The 18,640-nt window shown below is 39.3% G+C and overlaps 1 protein-coding gene across 5 annotated transcripts in view; it reads right to left on the bottom strand.

Moving 5' to 3' along the window:
• CCDC30 (coiled-coil domain containing 30) overlaps positions 1-18,640 on the bottom strand; it is a 123,227-nt gene that overhangs the window by 28,958 nt on the left and 75,629 nt on the right. For 4 of the 5 annotated variants that reach the window (XM_034650427.1, XM_034650432.1, XM_034650438.1 and 1 more), the window contains 3 exons: positions 11,131-11,310; positions 4,273-4,482; positions 383-537 (listed from right to left, as the gene is read on the bottom strand). In XM_034650427.1, the coding sequence (XP_034506318.1) occupies positions 383-537; positions 4,273-4,482; positions 11,131-11,310 (545 nt within the window). Of the gene's footprint in view, positions 1-382; positions 538-4,272; positions 4,483-11,130; positions 11,311-15,905; positions 16,150-18,640 lie in introns of all 5 variants that reach the window. The other variant, XM_019808102.2, reaches the window with a different exon arrangement.

Below are 18,640 nucleotides of genomic sequence, written 5' to 3'. Positions count from 1 at the left end.
TGTAAAGTACTTGGAACTTCTTTGAATGAAATAAGCTGATAAATACAAAAATCAATTTCATTTAGTTTGCATTTTATGCCAATCATGTTAGAATTAGGAAAGCAAATCCCAGAGTATCATATTTCATAGGTCATCCAGTCATTCAAAGAAAATTGACTGGTGCACCAAGTGTGTCTCAGAGCAACAGAAACAATCCCTGCCTTTAAGAATCTGACACTCTAGTATGAAAGGCAAACAAGAAAAACAATTGGAACAGAGTGAGATAAGCAGCTGCATAACTGAGCTCACCTCAGTGGGAACACGGAGGAAATGCCCGGGTACACTGACATCTGGTAGACTCAGTGGTTCGCCCAGGTGAAACGGACAGCTTTGCTCCGCTTACCTCTTGTGCTGTTCTTTCTGATACTGTTGCTTTGTTTTAGCTTCATTTTCCAGCACTTCTTTTATCCTTTCCTCTAGTTGCTTCTTCCCCAAAATACAAGTGTCGGAGAGACAGACTTTTTGAGCATGTTCTAATTTCTGCTGCAGATCCAAAATCTTGAAGGAAAAATTTCATGAGTAAAACATTAAGAAAAGTCTGACCTTTTTACTAGGGAAATACCCTATGAGTAACTAGCAAACATCGTGCTAACAAACCAATCCAGTCTAAAGTAAAATAAATTGCCTAAGTTTTACGATATAGGGTACATTCTCATAGGCTAGTGTATGTTTGTGTAAACGAAGTCATGTAGTGAAAACTCTTTCCCTCTCTTCCTGACGGCTTTCGTCCACCACATAGGTGATCACTGGTATTAGTTTCCTGAGCACCTTTCCAGAGGTTTATTTATTATGCCCACATAAAAAAATATTATTATATAGTTCTCCCCCATACACATATTTTTTACACAAATGATGGCATATCATATGTACTTATGCACCTTGCTTTTTAAAAAAAAATGGGGGGGGCAGAGGGAGAATCTTAAGCAGGCTCCACCCCATCGCAGAGCCCCCTGTGGGGCTCGATCTCAGGACCCTGAGACCATGACCTGAGCTGAAATCCAGAGTCAGAGGCTTAATCGACTGAGCCACCCAGGCCCTCCTGCACCTTGCTTTTTAAAAATAACAATACACTTGGTGATTTTCTGTATTATGCGTTTATGTAGAATTGCCTTCTCTTTTACAGCTCTATGCCATTCTACTATAAGGATACACTGTAACTTATTTAAGTAGATCCCTACTGATGGGTATTTAAATTGATTCCAATCTTTTGCTATTACAAACAATTGCTCTAGAATAAATTATGAGATATGAATTTGCGAGGACAAAGGTTATAATTTGTTTGTTTAATAGATAATGCCAAACTGGCTCCATGGGTATTAGGCCAATTTATACGTCCAACAGCAATGTGAGAGCGTGTCTAGTTTCTTCAGTGTGGCTAGTTTCATGATAGGATCTTATTTTTTATCTTTATTTTATTCCATTTTTTAAAAGATTTCATTTATTTATTTAAGAGAGAGAGAGAGAGAGAGAGAATGAGAGGATGGAGGAACAGAGGGAGAGGGATAAGCAGACTCCATGCTGGCCATGAGTCTGATGCAGGGCTTGATCTCACAATGCCGAGATCACGACCTGAGCTGAAGTGAAGAGTTGGATGCTCGACCACCTGAGCCACCCAGACTCCCCTCACGATAAGATTTTAAAACAAAGTAGAAGCCTCTTACAAACCAAGTACCTATTAGCATAACACCTAGAACCAGTAATATGTTCTTTAATGCACTGGTAGAACTAAAAATAAGACTTATGAATCAGAAAGAGAGATGTATAATTTTATTTTAGAATTTACACGTTAGATTAAAAGTATCATTAAATTTTTTTTTGTTAGATAAGTCTATTTTTGTTTACCTATTTTGTAAATTGTTTACACAATTTTGTATACTATGTACTGGCACATAGTAGATGCTCAATAAATATTTGTGGAATGAATAGTTTTTAGCAGAATAGCTATTGTCTCTCGAATGTATTCTTGATCTAACAATGCATACTTTACAATGGTTTGGCACCACATTCCCCACAAACATTCGCTGAGTGTCAGTGGACGGCAGTCTTTTGTTAAGGGCAGGGCGTTAGGTTCTTGCAGAGCCCACAAACCATAGGAGAGGTGAAGATGCAGAATGATTTAAGGGCAATGGCAGTGGACAGCCAGTTGTCTTGAGGCCAACTCAAGTGCCTTTGAGCTGCCCCCATTTAGTTCTACTTAGGGAAAATGCTTCCTTAAAGATATTCACTCTTAATTCCACAAATGACAATATCACCCTGTTGGCTTCTCTACCAAGGACATATGCAAATGTTTGAACCTGTCACCCAATTTAAGAAAAGAACATTTCCAATACTTTTGAAGTCCACTCTGGGACCTTGTCAATTATCCCTGTTCCCTCCCCATTTGAGAAAACCAGTATCTTCAATTTTATATTAATCATTTCCTTGCTTTTTCTTTAATATATAATCTATATAACATGGGTTTTATTGTACACCATTTTGACCTTGGGAATCATACTGTGTTTGGTGATTTGGTTTTTATTCAATGTATGTTGAACTATAGCACGTACCTATAATTTATCTTTTTTCACTGTTCTATGCCATTGCGTAAATATACAGTTTATTTATTCTATCTTATGCCAGTGGACATTTGGGTTGCTTTCAATTTTCTGCTATTTGGAACAATGTTTCTACAAAACTGATTGTATTCCTATCTCCTGACACGTATGGGCAGTATAATGCTTTCTCTAGTATTTACGCCCAGCAGAAGTGTTGGGTTGTATGGTACATATGTCTTTAACTTAACTAAATACAAATGCCAAATTGTTTTCCAAAGTGTTTATACTGGGGCGCCTTGGTGGCTCAGCCGGGTAAGTGTCTGGCTCTTGATTTCAGGTCAGGTCATGATGCTGGGGTCCTGGGGTCAAGCCCCACATGGGGCTCTGAGCTCAGCAGGGTGTGTGCTTGAGAATTTTTTCCCTTTCCCTTCCCTATGCCCCTCCCCCACACTCTCACGTCTGTTCTCTCTCTAAAATAAATTTAAAAATCTTTAAAAGAATCCAAAGTGTTTATACTAATTTATTCTTCCAATTGCAGTCAATATATAATTGTCTTTGTTGCACAAAATCCTCACCAATATTTAGTGCTGTCTAAATTTAGATTTTTTTACTAATCTGTATTTTTTTTTTTTTTTTACTAAATTTAGCTTTTTTTTTTTTCCCTTCCAGATTTTATTTATTCATGAGTGACAGAGAGAGGCAGAGTCAGAGGGAGAAGCAGGCTCCCCGCGGGGCAGGCAGCCTGATGCGGGAATCGATCTCGGGATCCTGGGATCATGACCTGAGCCGAAGACAGACGCTTCACGGACTGAGCCACCCAGGCGCCCCTAAGTTTAGATTTTTTTTACGAAAGTAAAGGAAGAGTAATAACATACATGAAGCGCGCATACGTTAAGTATACTGAATGCAGTTTTACTTAAACAAGCGCTTCTTACATCAAGATATAGAATACTCCCAGCACCACAGAAGATTCCCTCCCATCCTCTCCCAATTAGCACCCTCGTAAAGAACCACCATCCTCTGACCACAGCTGAGTTTTGTCTACTCTTAAACCTCACATAAATGAAATTACACATATGAACGCTCTTGTTCTGGTTTCTTTAGCTCAAAGTTAGGCTTTTGAGCATAATTAAGATTGCGGTCATCTACTTTTTGATGTTTGTTTTATATTTATATGGTCTGATGAAATGATTTATTTACTTATTTTATGATCTATTTTTGTAATGTGAGCTTGGACTCAACCCCACAGATCAAAACGTGCAACCGTTACATACTACTGCCACCTGGTGTTAGACGGTCCGAACTGCAGGGACATGATTCCAAAATGTCCATTTCACAACACAAATCCCCCCCAAAATTACAAAATAAAAATCGTATAAACAGACAAATGAGAGGAGAATCCGTCTTTTAAAAGTCGAAAGTATAAAACAAAAGTCCTATCGCTTCAATCAGTTACTTTAAGCTCATGTTATAGCTTTAATGAAACCTACCTTTCAAAGTTCATGCAGTTTAAAGAAACGAGATTTACGGGAACTGCAGGAGCAGGTGAAGTCAAAAGAGAGGAGAGCATGGAAGAGCAAAGAAAAGCCCTGGAATTCTATTAAGTCTGCATCGTGGCTACTTCTTAAAACCCTCAGGGAAACAGGACCTCAGTAGCGGTACCCAGTGTGTGCTATTTATTAAGCATGGGGATAATTACCTTTGCCTCTGCATCAGCAACTTTTGATTTCTCCTGAGCCAGCTTTTCCTGCAGGTTGTTCTGTGATTTAATGCTCTGAGCCTGTTTAAGTCCCTCCAGCTCCAGTTCCCTGATTTTCTGCTGACAGTGCTTCCATTCTGCTGTGAGTGAAGAGCACATCTTTGTGCTATCTAATAACTTCTGCTGGGCCTGCTTTAGTTCAATTTTGATCTAGGGGTGGGGAATAAACAAGAGTGATAGAAATAAGCATGCAAAGAAGGTGAATGTGAGCCAGGATAAGCACTTTTCATAGCAGTGCAGTCTCCCAAGAGCTGACAAATAGCCAATGTCACATGGATGATTACCTCTCTGGAGCTGTCATGTGTTAGTAAGGCTTGCCAAAGTCTGTCTAGCCAGATGGCAGCTGGACAGAGCAATTTTCCTAAGAGTTTCTATGCACGCATGCTCTGAACATTTTCCATCCTTTTTTTCAACCTACTGCAAGCTGGCTTTCATTCCCACTACTCCATCAAACTGTTTATGCCAGGGCACTGTGGAGCTCCCCACTGCCAAAATGAATCCAATGGACAACTGAGCTCTTAGGTAGCATTCACTCCCTCCATCTCAGAAAGTTCTCTTGGAGTCTATGAAACTGAACTCTCCAGGTGTTCTCCTATCTCTGCTGTTCCTTCCTGGTCCTTCCTGTGTAGACTAGTCTAATGCTACCCAACTTCTAAACATCACTGGACTACCCTAGGCCTTGAGAGTGGATCATTCTCTCCTTAAGGTTCACTGTCATGATTTGAAAGACCACCTTTATGCCAATAACTGCCAAAATAAAACTCCTTGAGTCTGTCCATATAAAAAAATCATTTTTCTCTCTCAGTCTTCCTGATTTCAGTAAATGATGCCACCATCTAAGGTTTTGTTCAACCCCACAGTCTGAGGTGACCTTTTCCATCATGAGCCCATTTGGCACCCACTGGCACGCTGTCTCCATAACATGTCTTGCACCGGCCCATCTATGTCCACCACCCTTGTCTACAATATCATCTCTGGCCTGGGTCATCACAATAACAACGTGGTCCTGCCACTTCCACTTTAACTTCCTTATCTGTTCTCTACATTGCAACCCAAGTGTTCTTTTCTCTTTTCTTTTTTCTTTTCTTTTCTTTTTTCTTTTCTTTTTCTTTTCTTTTCTTTCTTTCTTTTCTTTCTTCCTTCCTTCCTTCCTTCCTTCCTTCCTTCCTTCCTTCCTTCTTGTTTTTTGAGAGTGAGCATACAGATTGGGGGTGTTGAGGGAAGAGTGAAAGGGAGAGGATATTAAGCAGGCTCAATGCCCAGCACAGAACCAGACGCAGGGCTCCATCTCACAACCCTGAGAGCATGTCCTGAGCCAAAATCAAGAGTTGGAGGCTTAACTGACAGAGCCGACTATGTGCCACCCTCTTTTTTTTTCCCCTTGCCAACCTCTTTTAAATCATAGATTACTTAGGGCCATGAAAGTAAAAAGGACCATCTCTATATTTAAAAATTGATGACTAACTTAACCAAAAAATTTTTGAAAATTTAAATGAAAAATTTCTATAAAAATAAAATATACCAAAGTTGATACGAGATAAAAAAATGTGACTTCTTATAACTATTAAGAAACTCAATCAGTAATTGAAAATCTTCCCCAGAAGAAAGCTCTAGAATCAGAAGAATTCAGAAATGAGTTCTTGTATTTAAGAAGAAATAATTGTAATTTATTTTTACAAACTCTTCCAGAGAACAGAAAAAGAGGGTATGTTACCCATCTCATGTTAAGGGGCCAGGGTAACCTTGATGCCAAAATCTGACATGGATGTTATAAGAAAGGAAAATGACAGGCCAGTCTCATTTGTGAACTAAGATGCAAAAATTCCAAAGAAACACTGGCAAGCTAAAATCAGCAATGTAGAGAAAGGATAATAATTTAGGATGTGGTTGGGTTTTTCCCAGGAATGCAAAGTTGAGTTAACATTAGAAAATCAGTCAATGTAATTCACCATATTAACATATTTAAAAATCAAAATATGCAGAAAAAGAATTTGATTAAATTCAACATGTGCATCATAAAACATTGAATAAATACCAGAAAAGAATTTTCTTAATGTGATTTTTAAAAGTCTGTTTAAAAAACCCTATAAAAACATATTAAATGAATTTTGAGAGCTTTGCCTTTGAGACTGGGAAGGAGAAAATATACCCACAATCACCAGCTCTATTTGGCACTACTAGCCATTGCTAGAACAGGAAAGAATGAAAGGTGTAACAGTTGGAAGGGAAGAAAGAAAATTATATTTATTCTTAGATGATATGATTGCTTACATATAAAATACAAAATGATATAAACATAAAATATAAGAAGTAATTTAAAAGTATGGCAAGGTTTTTATTAGAAAAAATTTATTGCATTTTTATGTATTAGCAATAGTTAGAAAATGAAATTTTTAAAAGGTTACCATTTACAATAGTATGGAAAGTATTAGCACCTAGGAATATGCCTAACAAAAGATGTATACGACCGCCACAAACAAAATTATGATATTGGGAGAAATTAAAGAAGACCTAAATATAATACACACACATTTTGTAGAGGATTCGATATTGCAAAGATTTAAATTCTTCCCAAATTTATCTATAGATTTGGTATGTAAATTCGTGTTAAAATCCCAAAAGGTTATGTGTATAAATATGTGTGTGTGTGTGAGTACACATGGGCATGTGCGTGTAACTTGACAAACTGCTGGCAAAATTTATATAGGATTTCAAGTGGCCAAGAATAGCCAAGGCATCCTAGAACAAGAACAACAGATGAAAAGTGTGCTCTATCAAATACTAAGATTTACATAAAGCTAAAGTAATTAAGATAGCATGTTACTGGCACAAGAGTAGACAAAATAGGACAATGGAACGGAGAGCGTGGAAACAGACCACATATATACTAATACTCTTACAACTCAGGTGACAATATAGTAATGTAGGAGAATATCTTTATGACTTCGAGGTTGACAAAGATTTCTTTCCTTTTTTTAAAAAAGATTTTGTATTTATGTATTTGAGAGAGAGAGCAGGAGCCAAGGGGAGGAACAGAGGGAGAGGGAGAAACAGACTCCCCGCTGAGCAGGAAGCCTGACGCAAGGCTCCATCCCACAGGGATCATGACCTGAGCCGAAGGCAGATGCCCAACCAACTGAGCCACCCAGGCGCCCCTCAAAACATATATTTAGAGAGAGAAAATATAAGCCATAGAGTAGAAGATGTGAGTAATACACACCTGATCAAGGCTTCATATATAAAGAATTCCTATAAATTAATGGGAAAATGAAAATGACAGAAGCCCCAAAGAAGAGTTAATAAAATCTTGAACAGGTGCTTCACAAAATAGGAACTCAAATGTCCAATAAATACACGGAAAGCTGCTCAACTTCATTCGTAAACAGGGAAACGCACATTAAAACTGCTAGGAGCGGCCACGACACATATGAGAGTAGCAACAACTGTCAATTCTGACAGTATCAAGAGTTGGCGAGGGTGTAGAACAGTAAGGACCTTCACACCTTCTGCTGGGAGTACACGCCTTAAGCAGGAATTGAAGGAATATATACCCTACGATGCACTAATCCCACTCCCACTCTCTTCCTGGAGAAATACACACTACGGACGGACAGCAGGACACATGTACATGGGCGTTCACAGCAGCGGTTTTTTAAAAAGCAGAGGCATTACTCAGATGCTTTTGTACACCTCACTAGTCAGGAAAGAGTCTTATGTTCAATAAACAAACGTATCTGAAATAATGTGCCCTTATGCTCTCCGTTTAAAAGCAAAGGTCCTTGGATAAAAGCTGCTCAAGGGTCCAGAGCGCTAAGCTTAGGATAGCTCCTTTTTCGTTAATTTCCGAAGACCAGATATGCCATCTCCAAAAATGTTAACAGACATGTAAAAATGACCAAAACAATTTATTAAACAGAGTAGAAATGAATGTGTGTAGCAATGAAGAAATTAAACCCTAAGAGAGTAATATGCCTCGATATCAATGGTGGTTAATGTAGATCAATAGGAAAGAACTCCTGTAATAACCTAGTCTCTTTGGTATTACCAAAACGAAACTATAGATCGAGTTTTCATAGGCTTCCTATTTTTCCAGTGAAAATCCTCGTTTATCCCCCCTGCCCTGCTACTCTAAACCAGTTCAACCTCTCTCATTTTTTTTTTTTTCATTTTCTCATTTTCTTTAGGAGGATTGGTACAGCTTTTAAAACTTCATTGACAGGAACAAACCTATTAAATCTTGATGTCTTCTCAAACGCACTCTAACCCATTAGATAGGGACTTTCATTTTGCAAAAACAACACAGCCACATATAGAGAAAGATACATGATTTCACTTATACGTGGAATGTGAAACACTAAACAAAATGGAAAGGAACTCATAAATACGAAGAACAATCTGTGTATTACCAGAAGGAGTGGGGGATGGGCACAATAGGTGAAGGGGATTAGGAGGTTAAAAAAAAAGAACCATGTAGCCATGAAAAACTCAGTAAGACACAGGCATAGCTAATGAACGGGAAAAGACACAAAGAAATCAGAGAAAAGAAGAAATCAAGAGTTGGAATATCTGGTACATTTGATTAGTTCAGGGTTATGAGACCTAAACTTCTTACTGTAAATAGAAAAGGTCAAGTCCTTTCATAATACATTGTCCACCTCCTCCATAGGCCAAGAAAGCTGAAGGCCTCTGGGACCTGTGATCATCTGTCAGAATTCACACACAGCATTTTGGCATTTTGGTCACGTTGGTGATAATGGTGAGATGACAGTGGAGCAAACACTATTGTGGCCAATGACGTGCATCTAGGAGTGCTTCTCTAGCTTTAGGTTGGGGTATTCAAGCCCCAACAAGAGGATCCAGTACAGTGTCTCAGTGCTGGTGGTGGCAGAACAGTTCTCTGCCCGCAGCTCCGCAAGCCTACAGCATTCTTCTCAATAGCCCCCAGCTGGAAACATACAAGATGCCTATGAACCATTGAGAGAATAAAGAATGGCAATTTCTTGTGTGAAACTATAAAGTAAAGCAAGAGGGTTATTATCAAAAGAGAGCAACAGACCTGGATTTAAATTCTGACTCCACGATGTGTTAGTTTTGCAACCTTGGACAGTTTCTCGTCTATAAAATGCTGACCCTCCAGGCCTTAGGGAGGTTTGCAAGAGATAAAGTGGACAAACTGTCAATAAAAGGTAGTTGGTTATTGTATATGACTCCATTTAGGTGCCTGGCTGAAGGAACCAGCCCAAACACTGTTGTCTCATTATTGAAATGGCCAGTATTTTACCCCACCATGAAAGGGATTTAAAACAGAACAAAAAATAACTTCTCTTTTTGCAAATCTATCATTTGCCCATCCCTGAAGGACTCATTCATTAATTCAACAAACATTTCTAGGGTGCCAACCATAGATAAGGCGTCATAATCTGTGTTGCTCTGGTTATTACACCTTGAGAAAGATGCAGTATTGCTTGAATATGTTGAGAATTAGACAGCTAAAATAGATCTCAGAAATGTGTTTGAAAGGAAAAATGAACAGCTGTCTCACAAGGAAATATGATAAAGATCTGGAATTTAATTTAAAACTACAAAGGAATTTAATTTAAAACTACAAAAATTTGAATATGGTCAATATTCAAAAATCATGAAGGGTGAGGATAATATGAGGTTTCTTCAAATAACTCTGGAATACTAGGGCTGTCTAGAAGGGCCTCCCTTAAAGTTTGACATAATGACTAGTTCTCCTCTGTATTTCCCCTCCTAGATTGTGAGTTCCTAAAGTAGGGACCTTTCTTAATCCATTTTTAGGTCACTTTTTGAAGAAGATACCTTGTTCCCACTACACTAAGTGTGATGAATTTTCTTATGAAAGGCGAGAGAGTAAATGTTTTAGCTTTTGTGGGCCACATGGTCTCTGTCAGAACTACTCAAATCTGCTATTACAATGCAAAAGCAGCCAACCGTAATATACAAACAAACAGGTGTGGCTGTGTGCCAATAAAGCTTTATTTACAAAAAGAAGAGGCAGGTAGGATTTGACCCATGGACTCCTACTGACCAGGGGATAAGAACTCTATTGGTTTTACCTACGGTTAAACCCTCAGTAGCAACAAGATTGCCTGCCTAGATTATGACTGATGCTCAGTACATATTTGTTGAATGTTGAATTCCAGAACTTTAGATAGGGGCTTATGGAAACTAGGTCCCTAATAAATTTTTACAGAATTGAACCTCAATTAAAAGGAAGCACTATTTTACACAATGGTTCAGTTTGAATGTTTATGTGGTTCATAAAATTTAGATGACTCTGTGGATGGCAGTTCTACGTAGATTATTTTAAAACAAGCATGTTTGGGGGATGTCCTCCTAACTTTTTGATAGAACAGGTTTGCCCTCCTATGAATTGTACCTCAGAGCAGTTGACATTTGATTCAACCAATAATAATGGATACAGCTCTTGAGGATAAATAAATCTACAGATAGAACAAGGGCAGGACCTCTAGCATGTGGGGTCAGGTCCTTCAAGTTTAGTTAAGTGTTAAAAGCTTTAGCTAATGATTCCAAAAGATCGTGTAACTTAAAAAGGTTTGTCCCGTTTGTAAGTTGACAGCGCACACGGGCCTTCAGCAGCAGGGAAACCACTCAAATGTCGGGCAAAGTCCGAGTGAGTAATCAGACAGCTCAGTTGCCCACCCACCTGGGGGTTCTACCATGAATTATGCAGTTGGGGAATTTGAATTCGTTTATCCCCAGGGCCGATTAGCAACTGAGACCCTCCCATCGAGGTATGCCCTCTAGAATTACCTTAATGCTTTCTTCCTGAAGTAAACTGTTATGCTGTTTCAAGTCCAGGTTCTTTCCTCGCTCATACCGGAGCTCTTTCTCGGCCGAGTTGCACAGAACCTGGAGCCGGCGCAAATTCTGAAGGAGCTGTTGCACGTCCTCTCCCTGCTGGTGTTTCAGTGTTTCTCCAGGTGACGGATACTAAACAAACATTTAAAAGAGAAACGTGGGCAATTTGAAAGAATATTGGTAAAACATGGGTTCCAGCTGTCAGAAGCAGAAATGTCAGAGAGTGATTATTCACTCGTAAATATTCTTGGAGTTGGCTTACCTCCAGCAAATTACTCTTTGTTATACTTAGGGCCATTTGGTACATGTTCATATAATTTAACTCCTGTTATTTTGGAGTGAAAATACCAAGGAAATTATTTGAGCAAAGCAGTTAAGCATAGACAACTAACTTTCTTATTTTTCATACCAATGAAGGGAAACGGAAGCATGGACCATTTTAGGGTAAAACATGCTTTAAATGGGGAGTTCGAAGAGCCAATATGTGAAGAAGGAAAGCATGAATATGTATGCATTGTGTGTGTGTGTGTGGGGGGTATCTGTTGGCAAAAAGCAAGAGAACATTTAGCAAGAGATCTTAAATTCCCGGTCTGCTTCGCTTTCCTGTTACTATTACGATTCTTCTTCAGTTACTATTCAACCACCGCACACCCTCCTGCAGGTCTCCAAGGCAATAAAACCAGCTTGACCAAAGGAGGAATCATGGGGTTTTCTAAAAGGTAGGCTCACATGGGTATGCTATGTAGATAAAGAATTCAACCTTATCCAATTCAATAGATAACATATATCTAGAGTTTCCTGAGTCCTGGTCCAGTGTACTTCCTGCCCATGACTTTCTGGAAATCCCATGTCATTAGTCTGGTTCTCTCTTGCTTACAACAGAATTGCAACACAGAATTCCCCAAGTCCAGCAAAGACCTTTAATTCCTATCTTGGTTTGGTCAAGAAGGCAGTCTAAATCCAATTTGCTTGTTCTAGAGCTGCAAGGGTCTAAGATCCCTAGAAAAAATTCTTTAATGGAATTATAATGTAATTATTTAAGAACCCTTGCTTTGGAATTAGTTTCAGTCCTGAATCTATCTTGAAGAAGTTAGTTTCTCTGCTTTTCATTTTCTTCATCTGAAAATGGGGATAATAATGATAACTGCTGGATGGAGTAAAGGGTAATTAAGATAATGCATGCAAGCACTTAGCACAATGCCTAGCACACAATAAGCACTCAATAACATTACCCAGTACCGTGGGTAATACCCAGCTTCATTTTAACTCCCTTCTGCTTCCATATGAAAACAAGAGTTCTCCTGAAGGTCAGAAACCCTTGATCACCAATCTAGCTTCTCATTTAACTATCAGATAGCAGGTTTTAACAATCGATTAGTAACCAGCAGCCCATATGGCCACTGACCATGCCCAAACAGAGATACACAAGAGAAGCACCCCCTTTATACCAATGTACGGAAGTTTTTAGCCTGTTTTGAAGATGAGAAAAGCCAGAACAACAGTTCTTCTTGCCTCCGTTTTCTAGTCAAAGTCACTTAGCCAGAGTAGAAATGCAAATTATTTTTCATGAAAGGCAACTAACTAGTAAAGAAGCTACCAGTCAACCAGTCAAGTGGCCAACATAAAGAGTCTCTACTTTTTCCCCACCATGTAAATTGCTTCTGGCAGAAAGTTATTACAGAGGCGTTTAGACTCACTCAGGCTACTAGGAACCATGTAGGAGTGCAAAGTACTTAAACATCCTTTCTTGACCAATCAACAGATTTATTAAGCCAATTATCCTCTCCAAGTCTCAGCTGACTCATCTGCAAATTAAAGGCATAAGACCAGATGATGCATACATAATGTCTCTTCAATTCGTAATTCCTTAAGAGTTAAAATGAAACAAATTGGAACCAGTGTTAATTATCTTAATTTTATAGGCTTAAGATCTAGCTCTTAATATTTTCAAATATTATCTTCATACAATAAAAACTTAATATGAACTAAATCCATATACTGGTCCCAATGACAAGATCATTCCTTTTGTGGAAACAATTAAAGCCTATGAGCCTTAAATACAGTGGATGTGGATGGAACAGGCTATCCAACCTGTGAAGATATCAATCGTTAAACCAAGTCCCCTTGCCCGGACTCCCTGCTTATCAAACATCCTTCAGATCTGTATTTGTCTTTCTCAGCTCTCTATAGGCGAATGCGTTGTTCATTTAAACATGATCAAGTGCTATTTATAATTAATTATTACAGATAATACTGACATTCCGGTTTCATCCAATAGTCTTGAAAGTTTGGTTTAATGTGAGTTTACCACCAAGACACAGATCTATTCTAGGGGGACTAATGCCTCAAGTTTTGGAGACTTCGAGCCTAAGGGCCAAACCCTGAATAAATTCACCAAGATAATCGATAACAGAACATCCTGAGAGGGCTTTTGGGAGACAGCATGCCAGCCTTCCTTAGGAAATAAGCTTTACATGAGACCTGTATGCTTTCTTTGAATTTCTCAGCAAGGGGAAGCAGCAAATGAAAGCAAAGGGGTTAAGAGGTCAAGTTCTAGAGTAGACAGACCCAGGTTCCACCACAATGTGTCATTCTGGGAAAATTATTTAACCTCTCTGAAGCTTCAATTTCCTCATCTGTGAAGTGGCGACCTCGTTGTGCTGCTTAATATACACAAGGTATTTAGAATAGTGCCCGGAACAGAGCATATATTCAATAATGTCATGGAAAAACACGAAGCTAGATTTTTAAACCTATAAAATTAAGCTAATTAATGGTGATTCCAGTTTGTTTCACAAACACTGGGGAAGTAATTATCTTGAATTCGGCTATTACAGCCTTACCTGGAATGCTGTTGAACAGCCGAAATTAGGCCACCAAAGGCGATCAGCAGCCACAGATGATGTCACAAATACAAATGAACAATAGAGCTCACCTACTTACTCATAAAATAGGCTCTCACTGTTCTTTTTCTATGTATTTACCGTCTATATGCTTTAAAGTTTGACACCTGGTCTCAAGCTACAGTTGCTTAAATGTGTGTGCTATGAGATTAAGAAGATACAGCAATAAGTAGCTAGGCACTAGACACTAATCCGACTACAGGGGTGAAGACCGAAAACTTCACATACACAAGAACTAAAAGGCAGAACAATTTATAGCCACCAGTACGTCAAAGTACCCTCTACACAGAAGAAGTTTCGGAAATTATCATTGCACAGAACACCGAAGAAAAAAACAAACATCTGTCTAAAATGTCTTTTCTTCCTTGCCTGCTTAAAGAAGTGAAATAGTGTGTGTGATACTGCTTTGGGAAACGGAAAGTTCAAAATATAAATATGTTATTTTCTCCCACGAGGCCCACATCTGTCTTGTTTCCTGCTGTATGTGTCCTAACAGGGCCTGACACGTCATAAATACTCCATTAATAACAGTCGGATAAACGAGTAAGAGTAACTTACCCTTCTTTCAATCTTCCAAAGTCATTACTATGGAACAAAATTACTGAACTCTGCAAGAATTCAGTGAAACCCTAGAGGCTATGTGGTATAAAGGACCATTTGTCCTTTCACAAAATGGCTCTTCTCCCAGATGCCTCATACAATTTGTATATATTTAATCGTTTTTCACCTCCCTCCTGGGTACTGAGAGATGATTCTTCAAATAATGAGAAAGTGTACATTAAATAAAATTAATAAATGAACCAGGGTGTACATTAAATAAAATTAATAAATGAACCAGGGTGTTACTTGTCATACTCTCTAACTCACTGTTCTGTAAGTGCATTGATCATTTGAAGCTCATAAACCAAGATTTTATAGACTCTGTGACCATGGTGTCCAGCCTCTGCCCAAGTCTCCTATGCTGCTCACGGCCCAATAAAGGGACTGTCTGGGGGACTTAAAATTAACCTCTTTTTGAACATTTGATGTCATACTCCCCTTTGGTCTTCTGAATAAATGCAATGGCTCCCTTCTCTTTCAAACATTTGAGCCTCCTTTCAGGGATCTCTTTTCCTTCTTTACTGTGACTTGCCTCATTTTCAGACCCTATATCTGAATCACTTTTCAAATATACTTTTGACATTCTTTACTATTACTCGGCCTTTTTTTTTCCTATGTATACCTGAAGCCATTTTTAAATGTATATTATCAGTGTTTTGAAGTTGGTGTATGTATGTGTACAAAGGCCTCCCTCTGTGGATCTCAAAATAATTCCTAGAAAGGTACCTGTAGGGAAATCTTCATGTGAACCAGAGAGACCCTGCACAAGTGAGGTGTAAGAGCAGAGGTGCAGTTGGCAGTCTCTCCCTCGATTTCTCCAGCAGGCAGAGCTTGAGTAAATAGCAAAAGCCAAATTTACAAACAGTTCCAAGTCTGTGGTCTTCTCCTCACCCAAACTAACTATTTTGTAATTCTAAGTCAGGCACGATGAATAGAAAACGTGGCACAAATCCTGCCCCGCCCTATCCTGCCTCCCCAGGGCAGATGTTGAGGACCAATCAGCGTTTCTTCCTGCTGAGCCTAAATGGAGCCTAAGAATCCTTAGAACAAAGTTTATCTGCTGACGCGCTTAGTTCCCACTCTGGTTGCTATTTTATTAGCATTCAGGACATGGTGACGATATTGCTTAACAACATACATTAACGTTGATATAAAAATGGTGCTTACATGCAGAGCTGGCCAGAGGAAATGGACCTAGTCAGAGCGCGCGTTTACAGCACCTACCTGGGCACTAGTGTCATCTGAACTATCCCCTGAGCTCTGAGACTGTAGGAGGCTCTCAATTATACCATTCAGCTCTTCTCTAAGCCTCACGATTTCCTCAGGCTTCAAGGTTGACTGCTGTCCTTCACCCTTCATAGCTTGGTTCTGTTGTGAGTCCTCCTCCTTCTGCCCCTCTCTTGGCAAAGTGCCCTCCTTTACTGACTCCTCTGCAATCTCCTTCTGCTTACTTTCTCCTTGTTCAGGACTTGGTACAAATATAACAACAGAAAACTGTCAAAATTTTCATTATAGTAGCAGAATATGGAACAACAAAAAAAAATCAACCAGTACTGCAAGCAAATTTTTCAACTTGAATTCTGTAGCAGAACAGTTATCTTACTCTTATAAATAAATTTTAAAAACAAATGAGTCATATTTTTTTACTCACATTCAGGGAGGTGACCCGTCAGAGGTTTTTGTTCATAAAAAATCAACCAAATCAAGTGAGCTTTTCACTTTTTCAACATTAAGTATGGCATAGGGCAGACACAGCTTATGAAGATTTTGTTTTAATTACTCAATAAGCCCTAGGCACTGCGGCTGCAATAGGACGTCATCCCTGCCCTGAAGGGCTTACGGTTTAGGGAGAAGTAAGGAAAATACACGAGTAGGTTACACTAACACTAAGTAATCTGTGGACTGATGGATGACTGGGCACAAACCAGGCAAACATAAAGTTACAGGTGTGCATACTTGCACGTGTGTATGTATGCTGGGTGAAGGCGCTGGTGTGGATGGGAACAGAGAAAAATAAAAGTGTTCCCGATGACTTAATAAACGAAATGGGTGAAAGCCTAGAGGCAAGAGAGAGAATGTCCTTTAGAAAGATCGTTTGGATGCCATGTGGTGGGAAACCCGAGATTGCAGGGATCCATGTGATAAATGATGGTGACTAGAACAGGATGGTGTGGGTGGAAACAAGCAGTGGATTCTAGAGATACTTAGAAGACAATATTGATAAAATTTGTCATGAATTGGATGTGGCAGGAGAAGAAGAAAAGGAATAATGGATGACACCTGGATTTCTGACTGGGGCAAATAGGCACGTGGATGGTAGACCAAGAAGGGGGAATGTGGACAGAGATTGGAGAGATGCCTTTGGAGAACATACAGATACGGAAGAATGGGAGCAGCAGCCGTGGGATTGGGTAACACGAGCCAAGGGGAAAGGAGAAAGTGAGAGGAGGAGGACCATTCTAGACAGACGCCTGAAGACCTGTATGGAACAAGCAGAGGAATGAGAGGCTGAGAAGTCAGAGAAGGAGAAGGAAAACCCAGAGACTGTGAGCCGCAGAAGCCAAGCGGAGAGAATGAATCTTCAACGGTCAGACAGTGTGGATGACACAAACATGCAGAGTTTATTTTTATTCATTCATTTTAAATTTGTTTCAGCTACCTCGGAGCCTAGATAGCATGCTTCACAAATTATAGTTGTTGCTCAAATTCTTCAAGAAGGCAGTTTGGCAATACAGACCAAGAGCCATAAAAATGTTCAGACCCTTTGACTGAATAATTGACTACCAGTGAATTTACTGCAACGGAAGAATTCATAAGAAGAAAAGAGCTGAATGTATAATAACGCTCATAAGCATATGCTATTTAAAGCAGTGACTAAGCGGAGGCACAGAAACGGCTGCGAGTTAAAGGTAAATCAGCGTGAAAGTGGTATAACGATTATGTATCAACATGAAAAATACTTACTAAAATAAAACGGTAGAACAACAAACTATACATATGTATTTATATGTGCAGAAACATACATAATACCACGGGAAATGTATATATAGAAAAAACTGGAAAGGAACAGGGGAAAAATTAAGGCTAGGGAGTTTTTTCCCCCTTTTATTCCTTTGGCATTGTACAAAACAAAAGAAATATTTTATTTTGAACTTAGCAGGTTCTTTTTTTGTTTTTGTATTTTAGAGAGAGTGTGAGAGGAAAGGGAGGGGAAGGGCAGAGGGAGAGAGAGAATCTTAAGCAGGTTCCATGAACAGCACAGAGCCCAACATAGGGCTTGATCCCACAACCCTGAGATCATGACCTGAGCTGAAATCAAGAGTCAGATGCTTACCCAGCTGAGCCACCCAGGTGCCCTAACTCAGCAGGTTTTTAAAGATAATATACTCAAACAATACAAAACAATGTGAAATAAAGACTAAAAAGCTTTAAAAATAAATTTCTGATAAAATAACAATGATTTTTTTCCATCCTTCACAAACTCTTTTCCTTTTCCTACTCCCAGTGGAAGCCAGATACACTTGAAGACTGGGGAAAATGCAAATGTATACCACAGAATTTTTAAAATGGAAAAACCAACTTCTGCTTCCAGGAAGATGGAGTAAACCCACATTTCCCTGTTTCTCCCACCAAGTACAACTAAACACCCGGGCATTATATAGAAAACAAACATAAGAAGACTCTGAAAGATAGAGAGAAGGCAGGCCAACTCGGGTACTCAAGACCTGAGGAGTGACAGGACTGTGAGCTTCCTGGGTTTTAACTACTTTACTCCAGTCAAACACCACAGAAAAGAGGCATCACCCTCACCCACGTCAGCCAAGGCCAGGAGCCTACACATCCACCTCTGCCAGGCTATCATGAAGCACCCCAGCTACCCCGGTGTCACAAGCCAACAGGGAGCCGGGACTTTCATCTCTGCCAGGTGGTAATAGACACGGGGAGTCTGGACTTTCACC

This window comes from Ailuropoda melanoleuca, chromosome 2 (assembly GCF_002007445.2).
Source record: "Ailuropoda melanoleuca isolate Jingjing chromosome 2, ASM200744v2, whole genome shotgun sequence".
In the NCBI taxonomy this organism is placed as follows: Eukaryota; Metazoa; Chordata; class Mammalia; order Carnivora; family Ursidae; genus Ailuropoda; species Ailuropoda melanoleuca.
Note: the sequence above shows the minus strand (reverse complement) of the source record. Positions and strands in the feature narration are given on the sequence as shown.